The 26,496-nt window shown below is 40.4% G+C and overlaps 1 protein-coding gene across 1 annotated transcript in view; it reads right to left on the bottom strand.

The window, feature by feature from the left end:
- BLMH (bleomycin hydrolase) overlaps positions 1–26,496 on the bottom strand; it is a 47,325-nt gene that overhangs the window by 2,305 nt on the left and 18,524 nt on the right. The window contains exons 7-11 of the mRNA XM_059378766.1: positions 20,041–20,196; positions 18,967–19,125; positions 18,780–18,847; positions 17,363–17,480; positions 14,649–14,718 (exon numbers count right to left, since the gene is read on the bottom strand). Of these exons, the coding sequence (XP_059234749.1) occupies positions 14,649–14,718; positions 17,363–17,480; positions 18,780–18,847; positions 18,967–19,125; positions 20,041–20,196 (571 nt within the window). The remainder of the gene's footprint in view (positions 1–14,648; positions 14,719–17,362; positions 17,481–18,779; positions 18,848–18,966; positions 19,126–20,040; positions 20,197–26,496) is intronic.

A 26,496-nucleotide genomic window follows, 5' to 3' on the forward strand; every position in this document is an offset into this window, starting at 1 on the left:
AAGTTTAAAATACTAATTCATAAGAATTTTTTTAAAAAACATGAATAAAAATAATACATTTTAAGGAAAAAAACCATTAAATTCTCCAAAATAAACCTTAGTTAGAAAAATGGCATAGTTTTGCACTTTAACGTCTGGCTTCACAGAAGACAAATGAATTCTTGTATCTGCTCTGTCTGCAATCTTTTGCAATCTGTTGTTCTGGCTGAAGGAGAGGAAGGAAAACCTGGCCTCATACAGATTTGTTGTTGAAGGGAAGACCTTGCAAACCCCCTAAGAGGGTCCCAGGGAGCCGCGGGGGTCCTGCGAGCACACTTTGACAACCGCTGCCCTAAAGGCCAGACTGATTTAAGTCATTAAAATGCAACATGATGGCAAGTCTAATTGTGTAAGCTAAATGGTGTCACAGAGGACATTATTTAACATGAAAACACAACTGTTTCGGTGAGGTTTCCTGTGCCCAGTTCTCCTCTTCACCTGTGACAGAAGCCAAGGACAGCTCCCCCTGATGTGGCACAGGATGTCTATCGTCACAAGGGAACGCGGTGCAGAAGTGCTCAAGGGCTCCTTCCAAGTAGGCTGAGGGAATGCATCTCTGTCCACTGACGCCCACCTCCTGATCCAGCACTCCTCTTCTCAACCAGAGGTACAGGCAAGGGGACCACAGACCCAACGGACGCTGTAACCAGGGCTGCTTCCAGTTCCTGCCTGGATTCATTACCCCCAAGCCCCTGGCTTTGCTTGTGTCTGTCGAAAACCTGGCCCGCGCTATCACCTACACGAGTGCCACTAAATTCTCTCAACGGACAGAGAGTCCTATCAACAGACACCAACTATCCGCTCGGGCAGCGGAAGGGACAACCAGTACCATCTCTTGCTGCATCCCAAGTCACTGCTTCCTGAGAAATTCATTATCTGCTTTCCCCAAGAGGGGCTTTCAGTGGGCAGGAAACCAGACTACTAAACACCATACAATTTGAGACATTAGTCATCCTTCCCCTTCCCAGGCTAAATAAATCCCTAGAATGGCTCTGGACAGTGAGGCAGGTGAAGGACAGAGGCAGATTCGTGTAATAAAGTTCTGTGTCCTTACGACAATACTATCATCACACAATCAAATGAGTCTTCAAAGAATGCACAGAGAAAATGGACAATAAGTACATGTACACTATCTTGTTCCAAAAGCAGATCAGATTAAGTCCTCACAAATTAAAACTCCTATCAAATGCGATCCGCCCTCTCAGTGTCCCTACCCAGAGGACCTGCCTTGATTCGCCTCTCTCTTCAGGATATGAGTTCTCTGGAGGCCCACAAAAACCTCACAGTCTAGGTGGCGGCCAGGTAATTGCACCCTGAGCAGATAACGAACTCGGGGTTGCTGTAACTGTTGCATCTTTCGTGTCTCAGGAGCTGGAGATTAGGATCAGTATGTCTGAGAACCCAAGTGAGTGCCATGTGGGGGGGGCAGCAAAGTACCCATTCAGGCAGGTTTATGTTTTATTTTTTCAGGTGGTTAAAAATGGCCATTGTGATCTGAAGAAAGTTGCAGCTTCCAGTCCTTAAGCACTCTGGCCACCAGAAACAGGGGTTCCCAGAAGAAGAAAAATCTGCAACAAGGAGCCCAAGGTTATATTTAAGGAAACAGAAAGTCAGTTTTAGGAACTATGGAGAAATCACATTTTGCTTAAGCTGTAAATTGTTTACAGGCAATGAGAAAGAAACAAAATACGTGAACAGTCCTCAAAAAAACTGCCAGTGTTTCTGTATTGGTTAAGAGAAAGTGTAGTGTTGGTTGGTAAAGGGAAAAATGGTGTCTGTTGATACAACTCTAGATTGATGAGGTCAAATTCACTCAGAAACAGAATAGTATTGAACAGGTTAGTTTAAGGGGAAGATCTTTACCTGAAAATAACAGTTTTCTGAAATTCTACCAGAGATCTAACATTTCCCAACCTTTCAGACTTGATTAAGGTAGTAAATATATTATCATTTATGAGTTAGATGTTTTCTGTTTTTTGCTCTCTGCCTTCTATGAGGTATTTTACCTCACTAACAAATGATCTGTGGTTAATGCGGGGTGTCCTGGGGCAGCTATTTTTTGAAAAAGGTGCGACAAAATCAAGTTTCTGTTCTGCTCTGATGGGTGTGCCTGGCAGCTTGGATCTAAGGAGGCTGGATTCTCGGGGCCTCATGACGTCACTGCCGATCTCTCACCTGATGGTGAGAACTCAAGGCTGAAGAAAGCTTCCAAGAAAGGAAGCATTTGTCTCGTATTTCCAACCTCCTAATAAACACTGAGAAACTATTTCACGGGACATTAGCCAGTCATTTAAAATTAAGTTGCAGGGGCGCCTGGGTGGCTCAGTGGGTTAAGCCTCTGACTTCAGCTCGGGTCATGATCTCAGGGTCCTGGGATCGAGCCCCGCATTGGGCTCCCTGCTCGGCAGGAAGCCTGCTTCCCTCTCTCTCTGCCTGCTTCTTTGCCTACTTGTGATCTCTGTCTGTCAAATAAATCAATAAAATCTTCAAAAAAAAAAAATGAAGTTGCAAAGACCATGCAGCAACATGGAAAACATTTAAGCGATAAAAGTGAAGAGCATACAGACAATATATCTTATATAATTATAACAATGTTACGAATCCAGATACGTAGGTGAAAAAAACCTTACAAGAAATAACAAAATGATATCTTTATTCAACAGGGTAGGTGATTTTCTCCTCAAAACTTCAGAATTATTATTTTTTAAAGATTTTATTTATTTATTTGACAAAGAGAGAGAGAGAGCATAAGCAGAGAGAGCAGCAGAGGCAGAGAGAGAAGCAGGCTCTCTGCTGAGCAGGGAGCCCGATGTGGGACTCGATCTCAGCACCCTGGGATCATGACCTGAGCCGAATACAGACACTCAACTGACTGAGCCACCCAGGTGCCCAAAACTTCAGAATTCTTATACTGGGTTTTGGCTCCTAATTCTAAAGACTACTCAAATAATAAAAACTTATAACAGATTTTGGAAACATGGGAAGAGGAAGAAGATGAAAAGGTAGAAAATGAGAAGGAAGAGGAAGAGGTGGATGAGGAGCAGGAGAGAAATATAAATTTTTTTTTAAAGATTTTATTTATTTATCAGATAGAGATCACAAGTAGGCAGAGAGGCAGGCAGAGAGAGGGCGTCGGGGGGAAGCAGGCTCCTTGCTGAGCAGAGAGCCCAATGTGGGGCTCGATACCAGGACCCTGGGATCCTGACCTGAGCCAAAGGCAGAGGCTTTAACCCACTGAGCCACCCAGGCGCCCCAAGAAATATAAATTTAAGGCATGGCTGCAATCCCACCATCTAGAGATACACTCTATTCAGATTTTACATCCGGCCTTTAATAAAGTTCCTACGTATAGACTCTACAAATTTAAAAAAAACGAGACATCACACATGCTCTTTTATTACTAAGTACCACACAGGCTGCAGATTTTCCACTTCATCTCTTTTCATATTAATTTAAACAATACAACGACTCTACATCATAATTTTTAAGTGCGGAATTTGGATAAGCAAGCCAAAATGAATTTAATCAGTCCCCTACTGACGAAGTCTGGCTTGTTTTTTCACTCTTAGAAACAACACTGCTATGAATATCTTTGCAACTAAATCTTTGTACCTATCCTTAATTATCTATTTAATTTTTTTTTAAGATTTCATTTTTATTTATTTGACAGAGAAAGAGTGCATATGTACAAGTGGGGGAGCAGCAGGCAGAGGGAGAGGAAAAAGCAGACTCCCCACTGAGCAGGGAGCCCACCAACTCAGGGCTCGATCCCAAGACCGTGGAATCATGACCTGAGCCATAGGCAAATGTTTAACTAACTGAACCACCCAGGTACTCCAATACCTTACATTTCTAGAGAATATATAGCAAATGTGGAAAATGACACAATCATTATGAAATGAAATTTGGCAGTGTCTATAAAAATTTCAAATGTGTTTACCCCTTTCCCTAATGCCACTTCTGAGATTTTGTCCCACAGACTTAACAATACTTGCAGGAACATAGTAAGTATTTATGCACAATAACTAATACTCATTTGGCACTTACCATGTTAGGCACGGCTCAAAACATCACGCATATATTAACTCACTGCAACCTTGTTTGTAATAGCAGAAGACGGGAAATACCCCAAGTTCCATTAGTAAGGAAACTGGCTGAATAAACTATGGTACATCCAGACAATGGAAAATAATGATGCTGTCCCGATACGGAAACATACTGATTTGAAATGCCTCCAAGACACACTGTTCAGTGAAGTGAGAGCAAGAGGCAGAGCAGGCTAACATGGTGTGTTACCTTTGATGCACTAAACCACACTGATAACCGGAAAGAGAAACTAACAGGAATGGCAACCGGAAAGAGGGGAGTGGAGAGAGACCGACAGGGAAACAAGATGCTTTTTAGATGCTTTTTTGTAATTTGATTTTGGAACACTGTGATTTTACGATTTATTAAAAGAATTATACTCTAGAAAGCAAAGCAAAACAAAAGCACACACATAAATCTATAGGGTGCTTCATTTCACAATGCAATCTCATATCCACTGTCCTCATTTTGATTTTAATCCTGCAACACTGCAAGGCAGGAAGGGTTGGTGTGAATTGTCTAAAGTCATATAGCTTGTATTCAAACCCAGGTCTTCAAATTCAGCCTTTTCCACGGGGCTCAGCCCCCTCCTCTACGGCGCTCGGAGACTTGGCACTTACGGCCAAGGCAGCAGGTCACAGCACGTCATCTAGTTCGGACACCTGTTTGGCGCCAACTCCACCTGCTCACACATTCCATGTCATGTGTCCGGGTGCTGCTTATAAGATATTTTGTATTTAGATCAAAGAGATGTCATGTGTGCCAGGTGCACATACTTAGAAGACAGAGAACAGGATGGGCTGGGAGTTAAAAAAAAAAAAAAAAGAAAGGGAACCAAATGCACCATTTATGAGACAGACATCGGACAGTGATCTAAGAAGAGGCTTTCTTTTTCCTCCAGAGTAAACACAAAAGTCTGGCTGTATGGTGGGGCACATTCATGCTCCCGAACACTTTGCTAGTAAGAGAAGAGATCCTCTTACAGCTTAATACCACCAGAGGCTTTTTCTCAGAAACAAAAGCTAGAGAACTTAGAGGGAAAAGTATAGTAGGGAAACAAAGTTGTTTTGGTTATGGGTTGGTTGTATTCTTTTAAACCATCAAGTCACAGCCACGTTCAATGAGCAGAAGCATACACTTCTGAGGAAGCATCCTCTGCTGGAGTCCAGAAGAAACCTGTTTGCCTCTGGGCTGAGGAGAGAAGGCAATGAACCAACCAGTCAGATTTCTCCTTTCCCTGGACCAGTAAGCACGATCCAGAGGAGCCTGAGAACACACACAATCCTGCCAGATCTCTAACAACGGACAGGGGAGGAAAGACTTCAGATGTCACCCAAGGGTCTATTTTCCCACTGAAACTCAGTGACTTCTCTCTGACCCCAGAATGGCCACTACTCCTCTTTCAGGCAAAACTTGCTCTTCGATCTTCTCAAAAGCTCACACTATGTCCTGGCCTCCTTCCTCAGACCCACCGGAAGCATGCCCCACATGCCGGGCACTACACTCTTTTCAGCACTCTTGCTCTGGCTGGCCTCCCACTTCCTTACCAAAACAGTCACGACCTTTCCTAAAAACTCCATTCCCTCTTGAAGACTCACGAAGGAGCCTTCACAGTTCCAATCACTCATCTACCTTGCAATTTATCCCCTACATTATTTTGCACTTACTCTGTTGTTTATGTTTTACTTATTTGTCCTTATAATTAATTACAAACACTATATATGGAGCAAGATTTACAATCTCAAGTGTCCCAGCTTCAATCTTCCTGTCTCCTCACCGCACCTAGCACTGGAAGGGATTGGTACTGGTGCTGATATGGTAGAACAGGACAGCTGGGCTTTCATTCCTTTTCTAAACCTGCCCCAAAGCCTTTTCCCTTGACTCATTTTCTGACTGCTCCACTCACACTATGCACCACCAAGTTCTCCCTGACTTCTCTCTAACCCCTCCCCCACAAAAGCTTCGGTGCCTTCCGATTGTCTCCCCACTGTGGGGGTCCTCTCCAGTTCTTCCTCTTTCTCTGTCATCTGCCTTCTTGGAGAAATCATCTCTTCTTTTCCCTTTCTGGGTCTACTTACCCTATATCTTACAGTCTGAGGAGCACACCACGAATGCCACTTCTGTCCCATCACAGCCCTCTTCAAGTCCCCTTCCCATGCCCCTGGTGAGTACGTATGAATTCCTTGGAGGGTCCGACACTCATTCCACCATGGTCTGTGCACGGTTCCCTGCATCCCATCAATAAATGTGAGGTGATGCTATTGCTAATGGTTTTTCCTCAGCACTAGATTTAGTCACTTCCACTGCTCTCTCTCATGAAACTAAGGCCGCATGACGAGCCATCCATCCGGTAAACGGGTCATGTAGCACAATGGTCACACTACGGTCCTGAATTCTTCAAGATCTGAAACTGGAGCTGTGGGCAAGTTAAACAGCCCCACTCTAGAAGACAACGTTTGAGGGGGACTACTTGTTCTGCCTTCGTTTGTCCACAGGTAACATTAACAACGGTCACGACGACAGCTGATGTTTTTGAGCACTCCTTACATGCCTGGCACAGTTCTCACAACAACCATACGAGGGAGGTACAATTGTGACCTATTTTATAGATCGGAAACGTACGGCTTTTGCAGGTTAAATACCATGACCAAGGTCATAGAGCCAACAGATGGGACTGCCAGGGCCCAGGCGGTGAGGCTCCAGAGCCTGTGCTTCCCCTTTATCCCTCTCAAACCAATGCAGGAACATGTTGGAGACAATCAGGTGAAAACAGCGGGTCCTCTCCACAGGTGAAAGCAAACACAAGCACAAAACTCTATGGGAACGTGAGGAATTTGTCCCCGAGACTGAGGTCTGGTTACGGTCAAAAGGAGCTACTGTGCCATAGTTTGTCCCCCCTCACACATGGTAGCCCTTTCCCAGCCACACGCTTTGATAAGGGAGCAGCAGTCAACCCGACAGTGCATGCTTGCTCTGTCCCACTCCCACGCACTGCTGTTTAGCCCCAGTCATGCAGGCTCTTTGGTTAATAAAGATGGACAACAGGAAGTCCCTCGGAAGGACCTCGGATACTTGGGATTTGATAACAGCAGCACTTTTCCCAAGCTGGTAGAGACATGAAAACTCTGAGGTGATATCACATATTTGTATCTTGCCCCTTTCTAGAAAGTCGGAGACCTCTGCTTTTAGCTCATACAATTTTCTCTTATTTCAGTACATTCAGCTCAATATTGCCTGTAATTTACATTAATTGTGCTTGATATACAAAATGGAATCTCAAACAGTTCTGCAAATGCTGTGTTATCTTTTAGAGGTAACATACATTTTTAGGGACACTGTCTCTGTCAGAGAGCCTGGATGGCTCAGTTGGTTAAGTGTCCCACTCTTGGTCTTGGCTCAGGCCATGGCTCATTGTGTCCTGGGATCGAGCCCTGCAATGGGCTTGGGGAGTGTGCCTGAAGTTTCAGTTTTTTCACATTCAACATGGGTATAATCACCCATGCTCATATCCTGAGTTACTCTACTCGATGCCGTGAGGAAAAATAAATGCAAATGTATCAGCAAATTTTGAATTCTTATGAAGATGCTATGAATTATATATACTGAGCACCCCTGACAGAAATATGGAATACTCATTGAACTCTTCAGAGTTCTGTAGCAGCATATAGTCTGAAAAATGCTTTCACGCCTTATTTCATTTGACAGCTATATACAAACTATAGGACCTCATAAGGAAACAGAAATTATCCATGTTGCAAAGAAAGAGAAATTATACAGAGTTAAACTGTGGTCCAGGATCTATAATCAAGAAAGTAGTAACTGTCTCTCCTGGTTCCACAATACAACATTAGATGAAGGATATGATGACTTTTTTGCCTAGATATCTGAAATCATATGCAATAGTTTGGCTGGTAAGGCTAATTTTCAGGAAGCAGTAGAACTCCAGATATAATCTGAATCAGCCACATAAATTTCTTTCCAGATTAATTTCCAATATGCCAAAGTCTCTTTGATGGAAATCAAGATACTCTTTTTTCTTTCTTTCTTTCTTTTTTTTTTAAGATTTTATTTATTTATTTGACAGAGAGAGATCACAAGTAGGCAGAGAGGCAGGTAGAGAGAGACAGGAGGAAGCAGGCTCCCCGCTGAGCAGAGAGCCCGATGCAGGGCTCGATCCCAGGACCCTGGGACCATGACCTGAGCCAAAGGCAAAGGCTTTTAACCCACTGAGGCACCCAGGTGCCCCTCAAGATACTTTCTTTTAAGGAGGAAGTCTGGAAATTTCACTAAAATTAAATCAGGAACAGAGAGGCCATTTGTGAGAAAAGATGAAGAATGTGGGTTAAGAACAATTTTAAATGTTCATGTATCTGAAAGGCACAAAAGCAGTATTAAAAATGAAAAACTAATCTTTGTTCAAAATAAAAACTAGGAGACAAAATTTTTCAAAGAAATGTTTTCTGGGGTGCCTGGCTGGCTCAATTGGTACAGCAAACAACTCTTGATCTTGGGGTGTAAGTTCAAGCCTCATGTTGGGTGTAGAGATCATTAAAAAAAAAACTTAAAATTTTTTTTTCTTTCAGTGACCACTGCAGAATTAGAAAATACTATTCTCCCTACCCTTACTTTAAGGTTGTATTATTTAGTATATTAAGAAACTGGACTTAATGAACATGAAAAACTTTGTTACGATAATTCCATGTTCACAGTTCTGCTGTATCAGACTTTAAAATAAGAATACATCTCAGATTAAGTGAACCAATCATGAAGAAGTCAAGTTCCATAATAAGACTGGTTCATTAGGAAGAATATCCAAGAATTCAATTTACTGACTCTCAGAAACACTTTTTTATATCCATGCCAGAATTTGATAGCTACTGAAGTTGGGTGATGGGTACAAGGGAGTTCCTTACTACTATTCTGTTTACTTTATACATGCTTGAAATTATCCATGATAAAAAATTAAGGGGGAAAAAAAGGCCAACATATTATAAAGCAGCACAGACACAAGAACTCTGGGAAATAATAGGTGCTTAGAGTTTTTTAGTTGCCCCACTCACAACGTGCTATATTTGAACACAAACCTTCACTAGGTACCCCATCCCTCCTTCCTCCTCCAGATTCCCAGCCATAAATGGTGCTCCACGAGCCCCTTCTGCTGGCATGGGACATTTATGATGTCTCCAGATTCTTTATTGTTTTATATGTTCCCTCCACCACTAGTTTCTGATCACCAAAGACCATGAATCGATCCATTATTTCCATGAGTGGAGTGGATGCTACTAGAACAGAGAAGCTGAGACAAAGCAGAGTTTCATGGCTAAGAAAACAGGTTCTCATGTTAAACTGTCTGAATTATAATTTTGGCTCAATCACCTATTAGCTAAATGACTTGCAGGTTATCTTGGTTTAAAGAATATACCCTTTTCAGGTGAATTTCTGACTAAGAGTGAAGCACTAAAGGTTATTTCCTCTACTTTAAATTCTTAGATGTTTTTATAAACGATTTTACTCTAATAAGCTTACCAACTTTTTAAAAGGAAAGACAATGTAACAAGTCCCAAAGTCTGTTCCCCCATCCGATGTGAAATCCACTTTTTAAAAAAAAGATTTTTATTTTTATTTTTTTTAAGTAATCTGTACATCTCCTGTGGGGGCTTGAATTCACAACCCTGAGATCAAGAGTCAGAGCTCTACTGACTCAGCCAACCAGGCATCCCTCCATTTCTGATATGATCCATACATGTACAAAATGCTTTAAGAAGCAAGTGAAAAAAGAAAGCCATGATGCTAATACAGCATGTTAGATATGTATCCAATTTTCAGTCCAGCTAACTAAGAACACTGGAGTTCAACAAGAGGAAGTAACCCAATGGGCCCAAGTAAGACAAGAATCGATTTCTCCTTTTATGTCTCTCGGGGTCAGAAGGTACTTTTGTCCATTTTGGTAAACAGGTTATTCGATTTACTTAGTCATCTCTGTGTAAGAAAGGCCATGACCATGACCAATGGGGAAGACCAAAGCCAGGACTGGGCAGAGGGCAAGAGCAGCATGCCTAAGTATCTCTGCTGTGTTTGTATCTAGCCTGTATCATCAACACTGCTTTTTCAGAAACCACCCATCTTTTTTTTTTTTTTTTTAAGATTTTATTTTATTTATTTGACAGACAGAGATTACAAGTAGGCAGAGAGGCAGGCAGAGAGAGAGAGAGAGAGAGAGAGAGAGAAGCAGGCTTCCTGCGGAGCAGAGAGCCCGATGCGGGGCTCGATCCCAGGACCCTGAGATCATAACCCGAGCCGAAGGCAGCGGCTTAACCACTGAGCCACCCAGGCGCCCCCAGAAACCACCCATCTTAACAGGCAGAAATCTCAAAGAGAATAGTAACAGACTGTTAATGTTATCTACAGAAACAAAATCTCAGCAGTGCTGTTTAAGATTGTTTCCTCTCCTGAGAGCAAGTTCTGCCTCACACATGCTGGCCAGTGCCCACCAGGCTGACAGACAAGAGGGACTCACTGGGGTGAATATATAGCATCAGCATAATTACATACTACACATACTCTCCTAAGGTCAGGCCAGGTGTGCTAATTAAGTTAGATCATATTTTCTTTTCTTACTTCCTGTTAAGTAAAAAGGAACATTGCTAAGGGGTGCCTTGCGTGGCTCAGTCAGTTAAGTAAGCATCCAACACTTGATTTTGGCTCAGGTCACGATCTCAGGGTCGTCAGATCCATCCCCAAGCCCCATGTCAGGCTCCGTGCTAAAGGCAGAACATGCTTAAGATTCTCTCTTCTGGGGCACCTGGGTGGCTCAGTGGCCTCTGCTTTCAGCTCAGGTCATGATTCCAGGGTCCTGGGATCGAGCCCCCGCATCAGGCTCTCTGCTCGGCAGGGAGCCTGCTTCCCTTCCTCTCTCTCTGCCTGCCTCTCTGCCTGCTTGTGATCTTTGTCTGTCAAATAAATAAATAAAATCTTAAAAAAAAAAAAAAAAAGATTCTCCCTCCCTCTCCATTTGCCCCTCCCCATATATTACTAAGAAATACACGAAAATAATTTATTTTGGCTTTGAATGAACTATTCCCTACCCCCACTCAGCTCCTATCTTTTAGTTCTCTACTGAAATGCTTTGCTAAGTTATTCAAGAACAACAAAAAAGTTAGTTTAACCTTAACTAGATAGCTAAAGATTTCACCAAGAAGGATTATAGGGAGATCACAGGAATCAAGACCTCAGCTCTCAGCATAACAGAATTAGTAAATCAGCAAAATCACTAAGTAGTAGTGAAGAGGTAAAGCTGAATGGGAAAAAAATAACAGAGTGGCCCAGAATCCTCTTTAAGAGTAGGTATTTAGGGGTGCGCCTTGGTGGCGCAGTTGGTTAAGCTTCCGACTCTTGGTTTCAGCTGGGATAGTGACCTTGGGGATTGAGCCCCACGTCAGTCAGCTCTGCGCTTGGTGCGGAGTTTGCTCAGGATTTTCTCTCCCTCTCCCTCTCGCCTCCCTCCCCCATTCTCTCGCTCTCTCAAATAAATAAATCTAAAAAAAGAATAAATATTTAGGTTCAAAGTAATAAAGACAATAACTCACATTACTCAAAACAGCATTTACCAGACTTAATTGTGTTTATTCTCTCTTAAATGGATATCACCAAGTAGTGTAAACCCTGAGAATTGTTTTTCTTTCTTTTTTTAATGCAAGTGCCTGACTTAAGCTTTGATTGCTAAGGCCTCACTACAAAAGATGCCTATCTCAAATAAACACACTGCCCGCACTAGACTAGATAAAGAGCCAGGCCACCTCCCCCACTGAAGCTCCTTTGTTTTAAGAGATCTTAGTTGATTCAATAACTGACCATTCAGGCCACTTACAGCTTCTCTTCCCAAGCTTTAAGCTTCTGCTCTTATTTTTTAAATTCACTAATAAACAGTGAGACTGCGAGACCTTAGTCTTCCACCCTCAACCCCCTTTAAAGGAGAACCTGCCGCACATGCACGCTGTCTACCTGCAACCTTGAGGTGTGGCCCCCGGTGAGCTGTGTAATTTCGAGGTTCTGTAAGCAATAAATCTTTATTTTTTTCAAAATTTCCGGAATAAAAAATAGAAAAAAAAAATTCCAGAATAAAAACCACAAGGCCTGGTCAAGCCACAACACTGCTTGTGGACAAGCCAACAAAAACAACAAAAAACACACTACTCATCAACAAATCAAGTGACAGTTACAGATGGAAAAATAACACAGAAGCAAGCCAACAGATCCAGGCTCATCTAAACCGTAACTGTAGTCCTCTTCCTCAACACTAACCTTTCCCATAACAAACCCAGTTACAGGGACCAAATTAGACCAAAAATGAAACAGATGCTATTGAGGTTCATCTGAAGCAATCTCTTATGTTTTAAAATGTTACAAATATCAAATCCTTCCAATTCAAGACAAGTTATTCCTTTGCATTCATTTCTTAACTACTACCAATTTGCAGCATTAACTAAATCATGAGTTATCTTCATCTTTCTGCAAGGTTTGTTAAGATCTCTAATTCACCTAATCCCAGTGTGTATTTGTCTTAAAATAAAATTCATCATATAAGGACTCACCAGTTTAAAAATATACTGCCCTATAATTCATAATAGTTAATTTAACAAGCCGCCCATAACCACAGAACAATCACTGAACTCACGGAAGGGGCCCACCCAACTGAGGATGAACAGAAATGCACTAACAGCGCTTGTATTTGTTTACACAGAGACACTGAGCTGCCAAGTCTCATGGCAGATCCCAGGCATGGTGAGTGAAAATCCACCAAGGATCACATCATGGCAAGATGGAAAAGATTTAGAACAATGAATTAAATGGCTTCCAGGTTTCAGGCTGTGCTGTTGAATCACAGCATACTCAAGTCAAGTTCAAAACTCAGGTAATAGACTCTTCGAAGACAGCAGTCTTCAAATATAAATGACATCATTTATATTTGCTCACCTCCAAACGTGCGCACCTGCTCCCTACCTCTTACCCTTGGAAATCCTAGTCTCTGACAAACACGGTTGGGAAATCACTATCTAAAGACGGAACAGGCAAAGAGTTGCTAAGATCTCTATTTTCTTTTTCTTATTTAGTAAGGAAATTTCTGGCTGATTCTTGGTTGGGGGGATGTGTGCTGAAGTTGGATTCCAAATGTTTGGGTATCTCTCACTGGATTCCCTACCTGCAGCTCGTCAGTCTTCTAGCTAGTCTAGCAAGCTGTGGTTACTACATTTTTCCTAGCCAGAATCCATTGGCTAAATGTTCAGAATGCGGACTCTGGTAAAGAGCTGCTACAAAATACCACCCACACACATGCACATACATGCTCTCTCGCCTAATACTTTGTGGTAGTTGCCACTTTGGGTTTGAAACACTAAAAATTAAGAAATAAAAAAGCCTTAGGAGCACCTGGATGGCTCAATCAGTTAAACATCTGCCTTCAGCTCATTCATCCCAGAATCCTGGTATCCAGGCCTATATCAGGTTCCCCATTCAGCTGGGAGCCTGCTTCTCCCTCTGCACCTCCCCCTGCTCCTTCACTCTCTCTCTCAAATAAATAAAATCTTAAATCACACCTTAAAAGGATTTTATCTACTATGAAAAGCTGTCTTTAAAAAGTATGGTCTCAAATTTTGCAAGAATATAGGCGCGTGGGTGGCTCAGTTGGTTAAACATCTGCCTTCAGGTCAGGTCACAATCCCAGGGTGCTGAGATGAAGTTCCATGTTGGGTTCCCTACTCAGTGGGGAGCCTGGTTCACCCTCTGTCCCCTACTGTGGTCCTGTGCATGCACGCATGTGCTCTCTCTCACCATCTCAAATAAAATCTTTAAAAAAAATTTGCAAGAATATACCCTAAACTGTTAATTGGTAGTGATCTCTGGGTGACAAGATTACTTTATATTTTTATTTTCTTCATTTTGCATATATATATATATATATATATATATATATATATATATATATCATAGAACGCTATAACTCATAGAATACCTGTCAGCTTTTAGCTCAATTACTATAATTTCCTTATGTCTTCTGCCTGGGCATTCCTCTGCACTTTGGACTTCACAACTTCTAAGGATACTCCAATAATGGCTAAAGCTTCTTGCCAATCCCATTCTCCCACTGAGAAGATTCTGACTTTCTAGAGTTGGTGAGGTAGATGAAAACGCACCAAATGCTATAGAGCAAGTGTCCCGGCAAAGGGAACTCAACTCAACTCAGGTCAAGTGGTCCTGGTGCAGAGAGGTCTACGGGGTCAGCAATTTGTGGAATGAAGGCCTGCACACACTGGTCTCAGAATCATCTGTGGGTTCAGGCAAAACACGCTGGTCACAGGGATCACGGAGTAAAACTAGATCCTCAGATTTTCTGTAGGGCAGTCTAGCTAATGAACTAATTACTGAAAAATGCTCCATACTAGGGCAGCTTTTTACCTGTATCTCTTAGGAGGCAGAGAGTAGCACAGACGCCAGTCACCGAGTTAGCATTACCAGACTAAGCTCACCTTTGTGGCCATGATCTTCACCCCATGAATTCTCCACTCTCCATTTCACAAATGTGCCATCCTGATCATCCTGCAAAAGAATAGATAACAGTGTATAGTCTGAAACAGATCCCTCCTGCCAACGTGTCATGGAATTTTAGCTCTTCTGCAGCTACTCAGAAAAAACAGCCTTCTCTAAAGAGCGATGATGTACATGATCAGGAACATACATATACTCTACTATAACCAAAGGGATACTCTAGTAGAAGTGAGGTTTAACTTTCTTGGGAATAAAAGTACAATATACCTAACAAAATGACAAATACTGTTCTCTCCTTTACATTATATTCTAAACCAAAAATAAGCATACTAAATTGCTACTTGGCTGACAATATGAAATATTAAGTTACTAAGAGTGGTGAATACCATCTGAAGCCAGGGACCCTTGCTTTTATCAGTCAGCATTCTCTGTAAAGGCTTCCCACTGTATTCACTTTAGAAATGACTCTAGGACCCGGTCAGAGTTTTAAAAAGAAAACAAACACATTCTCATCATACTGCCTAATTTTCTATTTAGTGGAACCAAGTAATGATATGCTTCAATGTGTGCTTTTACTGATTCGTTAACACAAATACTGAATTTAATAAAAAGAGACGGAATGGCAAAGCCAAAGTAAAAAGAGTATTTTCCTATAACAAAATCCAGACAGCTCTTGTTCTCCCTCCTTTATCTTCATTAATAAAAATATACTCAATTATAATCTCTTTAAAGGGACAATGACACTTAATGATAACCTTCATTTATAACCTTTACTATGGGAACAGAGCAGAACAAGAGGAAGGCTCCATCTGGGAAGACTTTTTTCTTTTACGTTTACCCAGGGCATTCACTGATGTCAAAACAACTCAAATCTTTGAGAAGACTGCTGGCTCCTAATGATTTCATCTGTCAACTCCCACTTGCATATAAGTGCATGAGTCTCACCTACATGGGATCTGACTCTTCCCTTGGCAGTTTTCTTAGATCTCAGTAATTTTCAGTCTCAGAAAAAGCCAACAATCAAGTCAACAAGTTTCAAACACCCTTATCTGTACTACCTCTTAATCTTGGCCCCAGGTACCTTCAAAACCCCATAACTAAACTATACATTTTGGAGCTAGCCTATCAGATGTCTGTTTTGGGTTTCTGCTCCCCCCATCATAGTATATTTTTACTTTCCTTGTAAATATCACCGTTAGAATCTATGCAGCCTAAGATCATTTTCTATAATGAGTCTGCAAATGTTTCCTCTCCTTGGCCAATGAATTCCTGCATGACCTAGACAGCTCTTCTCTGTGTCATCTACAAATAAGAAATAATACCTGGACCTTAATCATAGGGATTCCAAGAAATCAGCAACTAAGAAAGGATATCCCAGAATAGAGCTACTAGCATTTATCTTTGCATAATCATTCAAATGCAGTGCAAATTAGTAGGGTGGTCCAAAACCCAAACTGAGGGAAGAGAGAGATTTCAATACAGAATTCCAGTTATGATCATATAAATTCTGCTTTACACTAGTAGCATATAACGTAGCTCCATTTCCCTGAGGAAAAAAAGGCATGTTAATAAGCCATACCAAAGAACAGAAGTTCCAGAGAAAATGACACAGTGTATATGAGTTTTGTTTCTGAAAATTAGGAATATAACAGAGATGGAAAAGGATTAAAACAAAACTGAACCTCTCCTGGAAATTACAGGTTTTCATTTATTTATTTATTTTTTAATAATTTACTAAATAACTTAAAAGTTTAACTTTAATTTAAGGAGTTTTTGTTACAAATCCAATACAGCAGGTCCAAACATACAATATAAATAAATATAAAAATATAAAATTTAAACCACTTAGTATTTTACTCTAAGTATTTTAGTATTTTGTTTACTTTAGTATTGGGTTTTTTTTTTAATAGTATTTTATGAAAAGTTCCTTCTAACACTTAGCTTCTAATGGCAAGATTGTTATTCTATAACTTTCTTTCTAGCAATTAGGCTAGAAAAAGAACATTTTTTTGTGTGGTGGTAAAGAACTAACGTAGTTCTAAGTCTTTTCTTCTTATGATCCCTGAGCACAGGAGTGAAATATATACTCTACAGCCTAGAAACAGGGAAGCCTATTTGTGAAAGGTAAAATTTTAGTTATTGTTTCCAACACCAGGTTCTAGAAATAGTGATGCTACTACTCAGAGTATTTCATAGGAAATTCTAAACACCTGACATCCAATTTCCTGAATAGGTCTGTATAAATCCAGCCACAGGCAAGGAGTCCACTGATTATTGTTACTGACATTTTACTGCAGAAGAATCTGAATGACAAATGAAAAAAAGGTAAACCTGAAAACATAAGATATCAAGATATGAACGCTTTCAGGGCATATTCTAATTCCTTACACATAGAAGTTATCTTCTCCCCCACGTTCTCTCGCTGACCTCTCTTCACATCAAGAACTTCCAAAGTCACAGAAAAGCTGTTACTTCCTTACTCCCTTTTGACCCAAATTCTGTTCCTCACCCAAAGTTCCCATTTTTATTATCTCTGAGCATGCAGCCAAACCCCAAGTGATATGAGTGCCAATGTCTTGCTTGGAAGCTAACTTTTAACAGAAATCACACAAATGAAGCTCTTTTAGATAACAGTCTACAGGAGAACGTAGGTCTACCTGTGCAAACAGTGCAGTAAGCAGGCTGAGGGTCATACCTTCTCTGAGACAGCAGTGAAGGTCATGGCATGGGTCATAAGTGACTCACCAAAAGTCAACCTCTCAGCTTTATTCATGTTCTTCAAGGAGACACCGAACACTAACTCATGATCATAGCTGTAAAAAGAATGGTAGTACAGAATAAAGACAGTACAATCAAGGGGGGAAACTGGCTTCTGGTTGTAAAAGGGACATAAAAGAAACGTAAGGAGATCCATAGTTCCAAATAAATATGGGCTGTAGCTCTTCCGAGAATATGGTACACATGCAGAATTTGGTCTCTTGTTGGGATTCCATTCTCTATGTGCTACAAGAGTACTGAGGAAAATATGAAGTATTAAACAAATTCCCCATCTCAAAGGCGGACAAAATGAGTTTGTATTGGTCATTTTGGCAAGAAAACCTTAAAAAAAATATTTTGAAGTAATCTCTTTAAAAAATGGTCTCTTTTGGGGCACCTAGGTGCTTCAGCTGGTTAAGCATCGACTCTTGATTTTGGCTCAGGTCATGATCTCAGGATTATGAGAGGGAGCCCCATGAGATGGAGCCCTGCATCGGGCTGGCACTCAGTGTGGAGCCTGCATAAGATTCTCAATCTCCCTCTGCCCCTCCCTATCCCTCTCTCTCAAGGAAAAAAAAATCTCTTTCGAACTGAACCACCCAGTTCAGAACCACCCAGTTTCTGAACTCATTTAGACCACTACTAACGGTGATATTTAAATAAATAATGTCAGAAATATTGGAGAATATTGTCAAAGTTAAAAAAATATCATGAATTCTCTGTTTTAGAAGATTTCTCTGTTCTTAACTACTTACTTACTCAACTTCTTATAGCTAATAATAAGAAACTGTAAAGGGGGTTATTTTAATAGTCAAGGAATTTTGTATTATTTGGTTAGCAAATGAACCTCACTGCCATAAACAATCAGGAGACATGCTTTAAAGCATGCATGCATATTACTCCTAGTAGTCATAAAGACAAAATACATAAGGCATCAAAGTAAGGGTAGTAGTTAAGAAAGATGAAACAGAGTAAAAAAGAAGTAAACAAGAAGTGTGGAAAACCTTTCAGTATATCTCAAATGTACTGAGCAGATTTACACAATAATCAATTCTTTTTTTTTTTTTTTAATCAATTCCTTTTTAAAAGTGCTTTTCTCATATAGGATGGCTTTTTAGGAACACGCAACAATTTCAACTTAAATATGAAGTATGATCTTGATCTCCCAGGTTAGAACATGTATGTTATACAGAGTTTACACAATGAGCCCTCAAACTCCACAAGATGGAAAGAGAGAGACCCACCCTCAGGCCATCCTTAATCTTCAGGCAAACCTCAACTGAGTCATTTCAAACCAGGAGTGCACTCCAACAATAGCCCACAGATATTTTCTATTTTACATTTCTTGTACTCACACATTCATGTCACTGAGGCCTAGCTTGCCACTGAAGTGTTTTCCAACATCACAGCCAAACCACACAGCCTAGAAATAGAGGAAGGAAGAAGAAAAAAAGTCAATATAAATCTCGTCTTCCTATTACACCAAACAAGTGAAGAAGAGGTTTTTAACCCCAATGGGGAAGACACAGAAACAATACCAACCTCTCCATCTTTGATGGAGGCAGCAACCATCTTTTTCAAAAAGTCAATGGGCTGGTTGTTATATAGAGTTTTTCTCCCGCCAACCATATTGCTTAAGTAGTCCACTGTGTAAACTCTGTTGTACTTGTGCTGGGGCCGAGGGTCATTCACTAAACATATCTATTGAGATTAGTAACATGTTGATTAGAACATAAAACCAGGAAGGTCAAATAAGGTTCACCTCTCCTCTAAATTCATATATGGCATCAAATTTATCACCTTTGTCTGCAAGAAAAAAAACATTACAAGTACCTTGCTAAATAACAAAGAAACAAAAGGTGGCAAAGTCATGTGAAGAGAGATTCTTGCATATCTAGTTAGTGCAAGGAACACCCTTTGGGAGCTGCATCTACTGGTTTTTCCTACTGGCAAGAACTGCCCCAAAACCAATTCTCACGAACTGTATGCACTGAGTAAGTCAAGATGGATATCCCATCACTATAAGACTTCTGTTCTCAAGTTACAAGACAGGCTCAACTCCTGGCAAGACAGCAGCCACACTGAGACTTCATTCCTAAAACAAAGCCACTTGCTTCTAAGAGGGTCAAAATGCCAAGGAAGTAAGAGGCTCCGGTCATCTTGCTAGATTAGTGGAGAAGACCTAAAGAGAGTAGGAAAAACTAGGAGGGGAGAGTGCTCCTTTCCATGTGAAAGTTTCCAGTGAGGCCCACGGTACAGAGATGCTCTGAACTCACAGTGAGAAACACCTAATCTCCTTTTATTGTTTTGCACCTGAGATCAATTCTGGGCCCCAATCAGGGGAGTGTGTGGGAATTAAACTGACTGCTGGTTAGAAGTCTCTGAAGAGTAGCACTGGGGAAAGGTGAGAGATCCTCAGAAGACCAACTCCATCATTAGGTACATAAAATAAATATCTCCGAGGAAAGGAGAAAAAAGTTTGTTTACTGTCCAGGTTGATGACCATCCATGTTAACTCAAGAATGTTAACTCATCATGTTAACTCTTAGAGCCTTCCCTGTAGTCAACACATATTTGAAAGTAAAGAGCCAGTGGCTCCCAGTGCCAGTCTCCAACCTTATTTTCCATATTGAAGAGCGGCTTGACATGTTCCCTGTAAAACTCCAATGGTGTTATGGGGCCAATCTTCTGATAATTTTTATCCTTGTCTCGATACTCCCAGGTGAATGTCTCTGGTGGATTACCCAAACAAATGCATACTACTCGGAATATCTGGAAGAAAGAAGGAGGGCAAATGAGCAATGGCTAGGGAAAAGTGTTGTTTTTTACCTCTTTGTTTTCCTCAAGCTTGGGAAACACTAGAAATCAGCTGCTAATTCAGGCCAGAGGTTTCATAGGACATCTAATATTGCTCCAAAAATTTGAAGGTTGATGTCCAGGATTTTTTTTTCATTTTATATTATTTTATTTCTTTTCAGTGTTCCAAAGTTCATTGTTTACACACCACACCCAGTGTTCCATGCAATATGTCATGTCCAGGATTTGATCAGCTGACTTGTGAGTTCATAAACACTCTGAACAATACAATTCTGAAATGTTAACATTTAGTGCTTAGTATTTGCCTTGCAAATTAAACTTCTTTAGCCAAGAAACCACTCACCACTGATACTCAACAAGACCGGGGTTGCTGCTCTGCTGATTATATTTCAAGTGACAAACAAAGGGACATATTATAAATGGATTACCGTCCCTTTAGACATCTAGGTTTTCCTTTGATTGTGACAGGGATCTCCACTCATAGAAAAGACAGTAACTTTTCAGGTGGAGCTTGGGTAACAATGCCTATTAGAAGTATTTTTAGAACAAGAATAATTTCTAGTGGAAGGCATCATTTTTGGGTTGTGGCAGTTGCTAATGATGTCACACCTTCAAGTTAGCATCATTATAATCCAAGGGTATATTCTGTATTATTTTCATCTTATAAAAAGACAAAAATAGAAGCATAGAGAAATACCTTCTTTAAGGTCACAGCATGAAAAAGCTCCCTCTGCTATATTAAATTTGCTATGTCTTTTATTTTTTAATTTTTAATTAACATATAATGTATTATTAGCCCCAGGGGTACAGGTCTGTGAATCGCCAGGTTTAAACACTTCACAGCACTCACCGTAGCACATACCCTCCCTATAATCCAACCACCCTCTCCCTACCTCCCCCTCAACCCCGAAACCCTCAGTTTGTTTTGTGAGATTAAGAGTCTCTTATGGTTTGTCTCCCTCCCAATCCCATCCTGTTTCATTTTTTCCCTCCCTACCTCCCAAATTCCCCACGTTGCCTCTCAAATTCCTCGTAACAGGGAGATCATGATAACTGTCTTTCTCTGACTGACTTATTTTGCTCAGCATAATACCCTCTAGTTCCTCCACGTCGTCCCAAATGACAAGATTTCATTTCTTTTGATGGCTTAAATTTGCTATGTCTTTTCAAATTACAACATGATGAACCTCTTCTGTCTCTAGCCTGCAGAGATCCAATTTCATCACTAATTACCTGCATTATTTGTATTACACATTTGTATAGTCCATTACATTCAAGAGAAATGATCTTATATTTACTTAGTGTGCCTCTTTCATGCTAGATACTACCTATCTGTTAGGTTTTCTTAATTCCTCATAACACTCACTCTAGGTATAATTTCCCTCCCTATTCCCCTCACTGCCAGAGATTGAGACAAAGAAATTCAGTAAACTACTTAAGGTCACGTAGCCAGTAAGTGCCGAGCCATGATCTGAACTAAGGTCATAGGTTGTTTAAAAAAAAGTATCACTCTATGGGTAAAGGGTTTAAGAAAAGGGAACATTTACTGAATATTACTGTGTTGTATTATAATCTTTGAATACCACATCTCTGAATCTTCTCAGCAGAAGGAGATGTTATTCTTATTTTACAGAGAAGGAAACCAACATTCAGGGAAATAAATAACTTGACTGAAGTAAAAAAATTAATACATGACAGAATTATGATTTGAACTCAGATCTGATTTCAGTGCCGTTTCCATACTACCATGAATCAAGCATTTATCACTGTTAACTTTCTGGGTTTCATGTAACTTATCTCCTCCAAAAGACCTTAAACTTCTGAAGGCTAAGGACCAGGTCTCCGCTATTTTGTCTGTCCTATAGCACGTAGCGCTGTATCTGATCTAGATATGACAGCTGATCTGAACACTGTTCCATTCTCCACATTATAAGAGGATGACTCATTTTAGAAGTACCAGTTTCTTCAAGTCACCTCCCGAGTTAAGATTCCGTAACGCTTCCCTAATACCCCCCACAACAAATTTAAAACTCCAGAATCTGATTATTCTCACTTTTTTACTAAGACATAACGTATACTGAGTATGTAAAGTGTATTAATCTGAAATACACAGCTCTATTCAACTTTTTGCATACATACATACCCATGTAACTACCAAGCAATAACTGACACCTCCCCCAAGGTAACTACTATTTTGCCTTATATATAAGCATTGATTAATTTTGCCTTTCTTTAACTTCATATAAATGGACTCATACAGCATATTCTCTTTTGCTGTGTTAGTATTTCACTGTGTCAACAGATTAGTTTATCTACTCTCCTGAGATGAGATGCAGGAGTAGTCTGCAGTTTGGGGTTATTATGAATAAAACTGCTATGGCCATTTTTATCCAAACAGTTTTTAAAGGGGTTAAAGAAATTTACATACTCGCCAATGTGAGAGGAAAAAAGGGTAAGAGAGTTTCAGTTGTACTGCATTCCTCCTAATACCTGACATTCTATTTTTAATTTTAGTCATTTTGGTATATAATTATATCTCACTGTGGTTTTAATGTGCCTTTCCCAGTTTTTAACCCACTGAGCCTCCTAGGCACCCCTCTTTCCCAGTTTTTAAAGGCTCCCTATAACTTCACCAAATCTTAACTTCCCATCATAGATCCCACACTCCATTCAGGCTAGTCTGTGTCTCTCTTTACTGTCCACTGAAGGCATTCAGCTCACTATCACTTTCATAATTTTGTCGTCTCCTCTGTTTGTGGATCCCAATCCTACTCCCATTTTACAGCTCAGGGCAGGATACCCCTCCCCCAGAAAGTTTTCACCAATTAATTATTCCAGCTCACACGAACTGTTCCGTTCTCTGAACACTTCTGGCATAAAAATTTAACAGAGTGCTTAGAGCCATTTATGTTTCTCTAAGGTCTCCCCCTGCAACTAGATTTAATCAGTAGGGACAGTAACTAGGTCTTAGATGTAGCCCAACAAGCCCTAGAAGAACCATATTAAATCAAAAGTTCTTAAATCAAAAGTTCTCCAGTGATTGGTGTGAAATTTGAATTTAGAGGCTTTGAACTGGACTTCTGCTCTCTTTAAAAACATTCTGATCATTAAGGCTTTACTCACAGGTACAGGCAATGTTTTCCTATACTCCCAACATGTAGAGTTTGGTGGTGAAGCCAAACACACCAGCTCCAGTCCATTTCTGACAAACAGACCATGGATTCACACCTGCCACAAGCTGATTATACAAGTAATTCATCACCTATCAATTCTACTTATCATTAAGGACTGTTCTCTCTCTCCTCCAGTTAAGGGATGAACAATGGCTCCTCTTGTTATTTTCTCATTTCATAGACTAGAATTTGGAGAATTCTCTATTAGGATGAAGTAATCTCCAAACTTGGTCCTTCTACATTTTAAGGTATACTAAACCTGGATAAGATTAGGGGGGCCAAACCTACCTATGTTGCAGTCATTCTTGGAAGCAGTGGAGCTATTTTATTTTTAAAATTATGTCCTACTCAGGGTACCTGGATGGCTCAGTGGGTTAAAGCCTCTGCCTTTGGCTCAGGTCAGGATCCCAGAGTCCTTGGATAGAGCCCCGCATCCGGCTCTCTGCTCAGTGGAGAGCATGGTTCCCCCCACCCCCGCGCCTGCCTTTCTGCCTACTTGTGATCTCTGTCAAATAAATAAATAAAATCTTAAAAAATAAAAAAATAAAATAACATCCTACTAATTCTTTTTTTTTTTTAAGATTTTATTTATTTATTTGACAGACAGAGATTATAAGTAGGCAGAGAGGCAAGCAGAGAGAGGAAGGGAAGCAGGCTCCCCGCCGAGCAAAGAGCCTGATATGGGGCTCGATCCCAGGACTCTGGGATCATGGCCTGAGCTGAAGGCAGAGGCTTTAACCCACTGAGCCACCCAGGCGCCCCCGTCCTACTAATTCTATGGGCTCTTTCCATCCTGTGGTCTCAACCAAGGAAGATGACATATCTCAGAGAATGACCTGTGCCAGATCCCAAAGGTACCCTAAAAGCAGGCAAAAGGAAATGCTCAGAGGACAAAACAAAGCTACAGCCTATAAGAAACACCACTCTTCCCCTTCCTCTCCTTGGACCACCTACTCTGGAGAACTCTATTGTCCTTAAACTGACAGAACCCACATTCTTCCTCCACTTTACGCTCCTTTCCCTTCAGAAATCTCTGCTCGTGCCTTTGTTTTAGAGAATCACCAGATAATCTGTGTCTCTCCTATCCCCATCTATTACTTTCACCCCAAAAGACCTCTTAACAAGCTTAGTTTTGAGTACTTCTGAGCTTACTTGAGTGGTTGATTTCAGAAGCCAGGACTTTCTCCAGATTGATCTGGAGGGAAATTTATTAGAGAACCCCAGCCCCGTCTGACTTCGTCACTCATCAGGAACACACACACGAGATCTCTCAGTCTGCATTTGTATTTCATCATCAAAAACTGACATTGCTACATATTTACTTCTTTTCATCATCCCCACTGCATTCCTGGCCTCCAAAAGCCTTGGGATAGACTGAAACCTATGTACTGACCAAAGCTAGAATGTGACAGCAATTAAAATAACAGAAATTAACAGAGTTACATGCCTGCCTACAACATGAGGCCAATAATTAAGGATAAAGAGCTTAATTGATGGCTTATAATAGAAGACAAAGCATGATTCTGCTATCTTAACAGAAGCAGATTAACCAACAGAAGAGGTTATGCTTGCCTTTCATTTTGTTATGTTCTGTTTTCCAAGAGAGAATGTTCTTTACTGATATTTACTATAAGAGCCTGAACAGCTGGTGCTTAAACCACCCTTCTCTTAATGCTCTATCATTCTCAGGTTGGTTTCTAAGACCAAAGGGGCAGCGCATCTTATTAGCAACTGTCACTGAGCTACTCTAACCATGGATTAATGACTGTTTGGGATTCGCATGGACTACAGAATCCTTCGTATTTGCTCAGCACCAAGGTCACAAATGGCAACCTTAGGAATCTGTCATCATGAGGACGACACCATCCCTGGTAACCATGCTCAAGACAGTAACAGTGAAAGTGTACATTTAGAACACGCTTAGACAAGGAAGGTTTCATAAACCTAAATGATGAGCATTTTTAAAAGTTTTTATTTTAATTCCAGTTAACATACAGTGTTCTATTAGTCTCAGGTGTACAATATAGTGATTCAACACTTCCATACATTATCCTGTGGTCATAATGACAAGTGCACTCCTTAATCCCCCATCACTTATTTCACCCACCCCCCTCCCCTCTGGTAGTCATCACATTGTTAAATGATGTGTACTACCAACTAGTATTTGTCACATGTGTATGGCTAGGGCCAGGCCTAATGAAGATGAAGACAACTAGGTCAATTTCTGTTTACTTTAAACACATTTTAAATATAAATATAAGTGTTTTATACTATAATTTACATAGTACTTACTGTCCATTTGGCTCTATCTAAAGAAATAATGTTAAATCATTTCTCCCTTCTCCCTAAAAATGCCTTAGTGGAAATTCATTTTTACCATCTAAATAGATTCTATGGTGAATCCATTTGCAAGATAAATGCTTATGCCCTAATGCATATGTTTTGTAAGTCTGAATTCTTACTAAAGATGCCTATAAGGCATGAATGAGGATAAGAGTACCATCTTTCTCTTGAATTTTAGTAAAACTATAATTTGAGACATGTTGCTTTGTTTTATATTGTTTGTTTACCATAATTATAAATAAACCAAAGTCATTCACATTTAGGTCAGTGTGTAACCCTCTGGAAAAAATATTTGGTTCCAACCCAACTAACAATAGTTAAATAAGCTCTAACATAAAAAAATTTTTTTCCAAAGTATAATCTCCAGAGGCCCTGATACTCTATCTTCTTGATAAGAGGCCTGGCTGTTCTAAAATAACATTCTCTGTTCTCAAAGGTACAAAACTGACAAGAGAGCTTTAGACAGCCAGGTCTGCTCTCTGGTGGTTAACCTGGGAGTGTCACCTGCTTCTCACAGGATGCACCTGGCATTCAGGACAAAAGAAAAATACCAGGCATTGAACACAAGTCACTGCACACAACTGAATAAAGTAAGACTATAACCATATTCCTCAGAATATAGGTACATATTGAAAACCACAATTAGTCTATTTAGGGAAATATATTTTTGACTTCAACTGAAATTACCCAGTGTCCATCCCAGAACTTCTGTTTTTCCCTTCTTTATTTTTCTCCATAG

Source organism: Mustela nigripes, chromosome 16 (genome assembly GCF_022355385.1).
Source record: "Mustela nigripes isolate SB6536 chromosome 16, MUSNIG.SB6536, whole genome shotgun sequence".
Lineage (NCBI taxonomy): Eukaryota > Metazoa > Chordata > Mammalia > Carnivora > Mustelidae > Mustela > Mustela nigripes.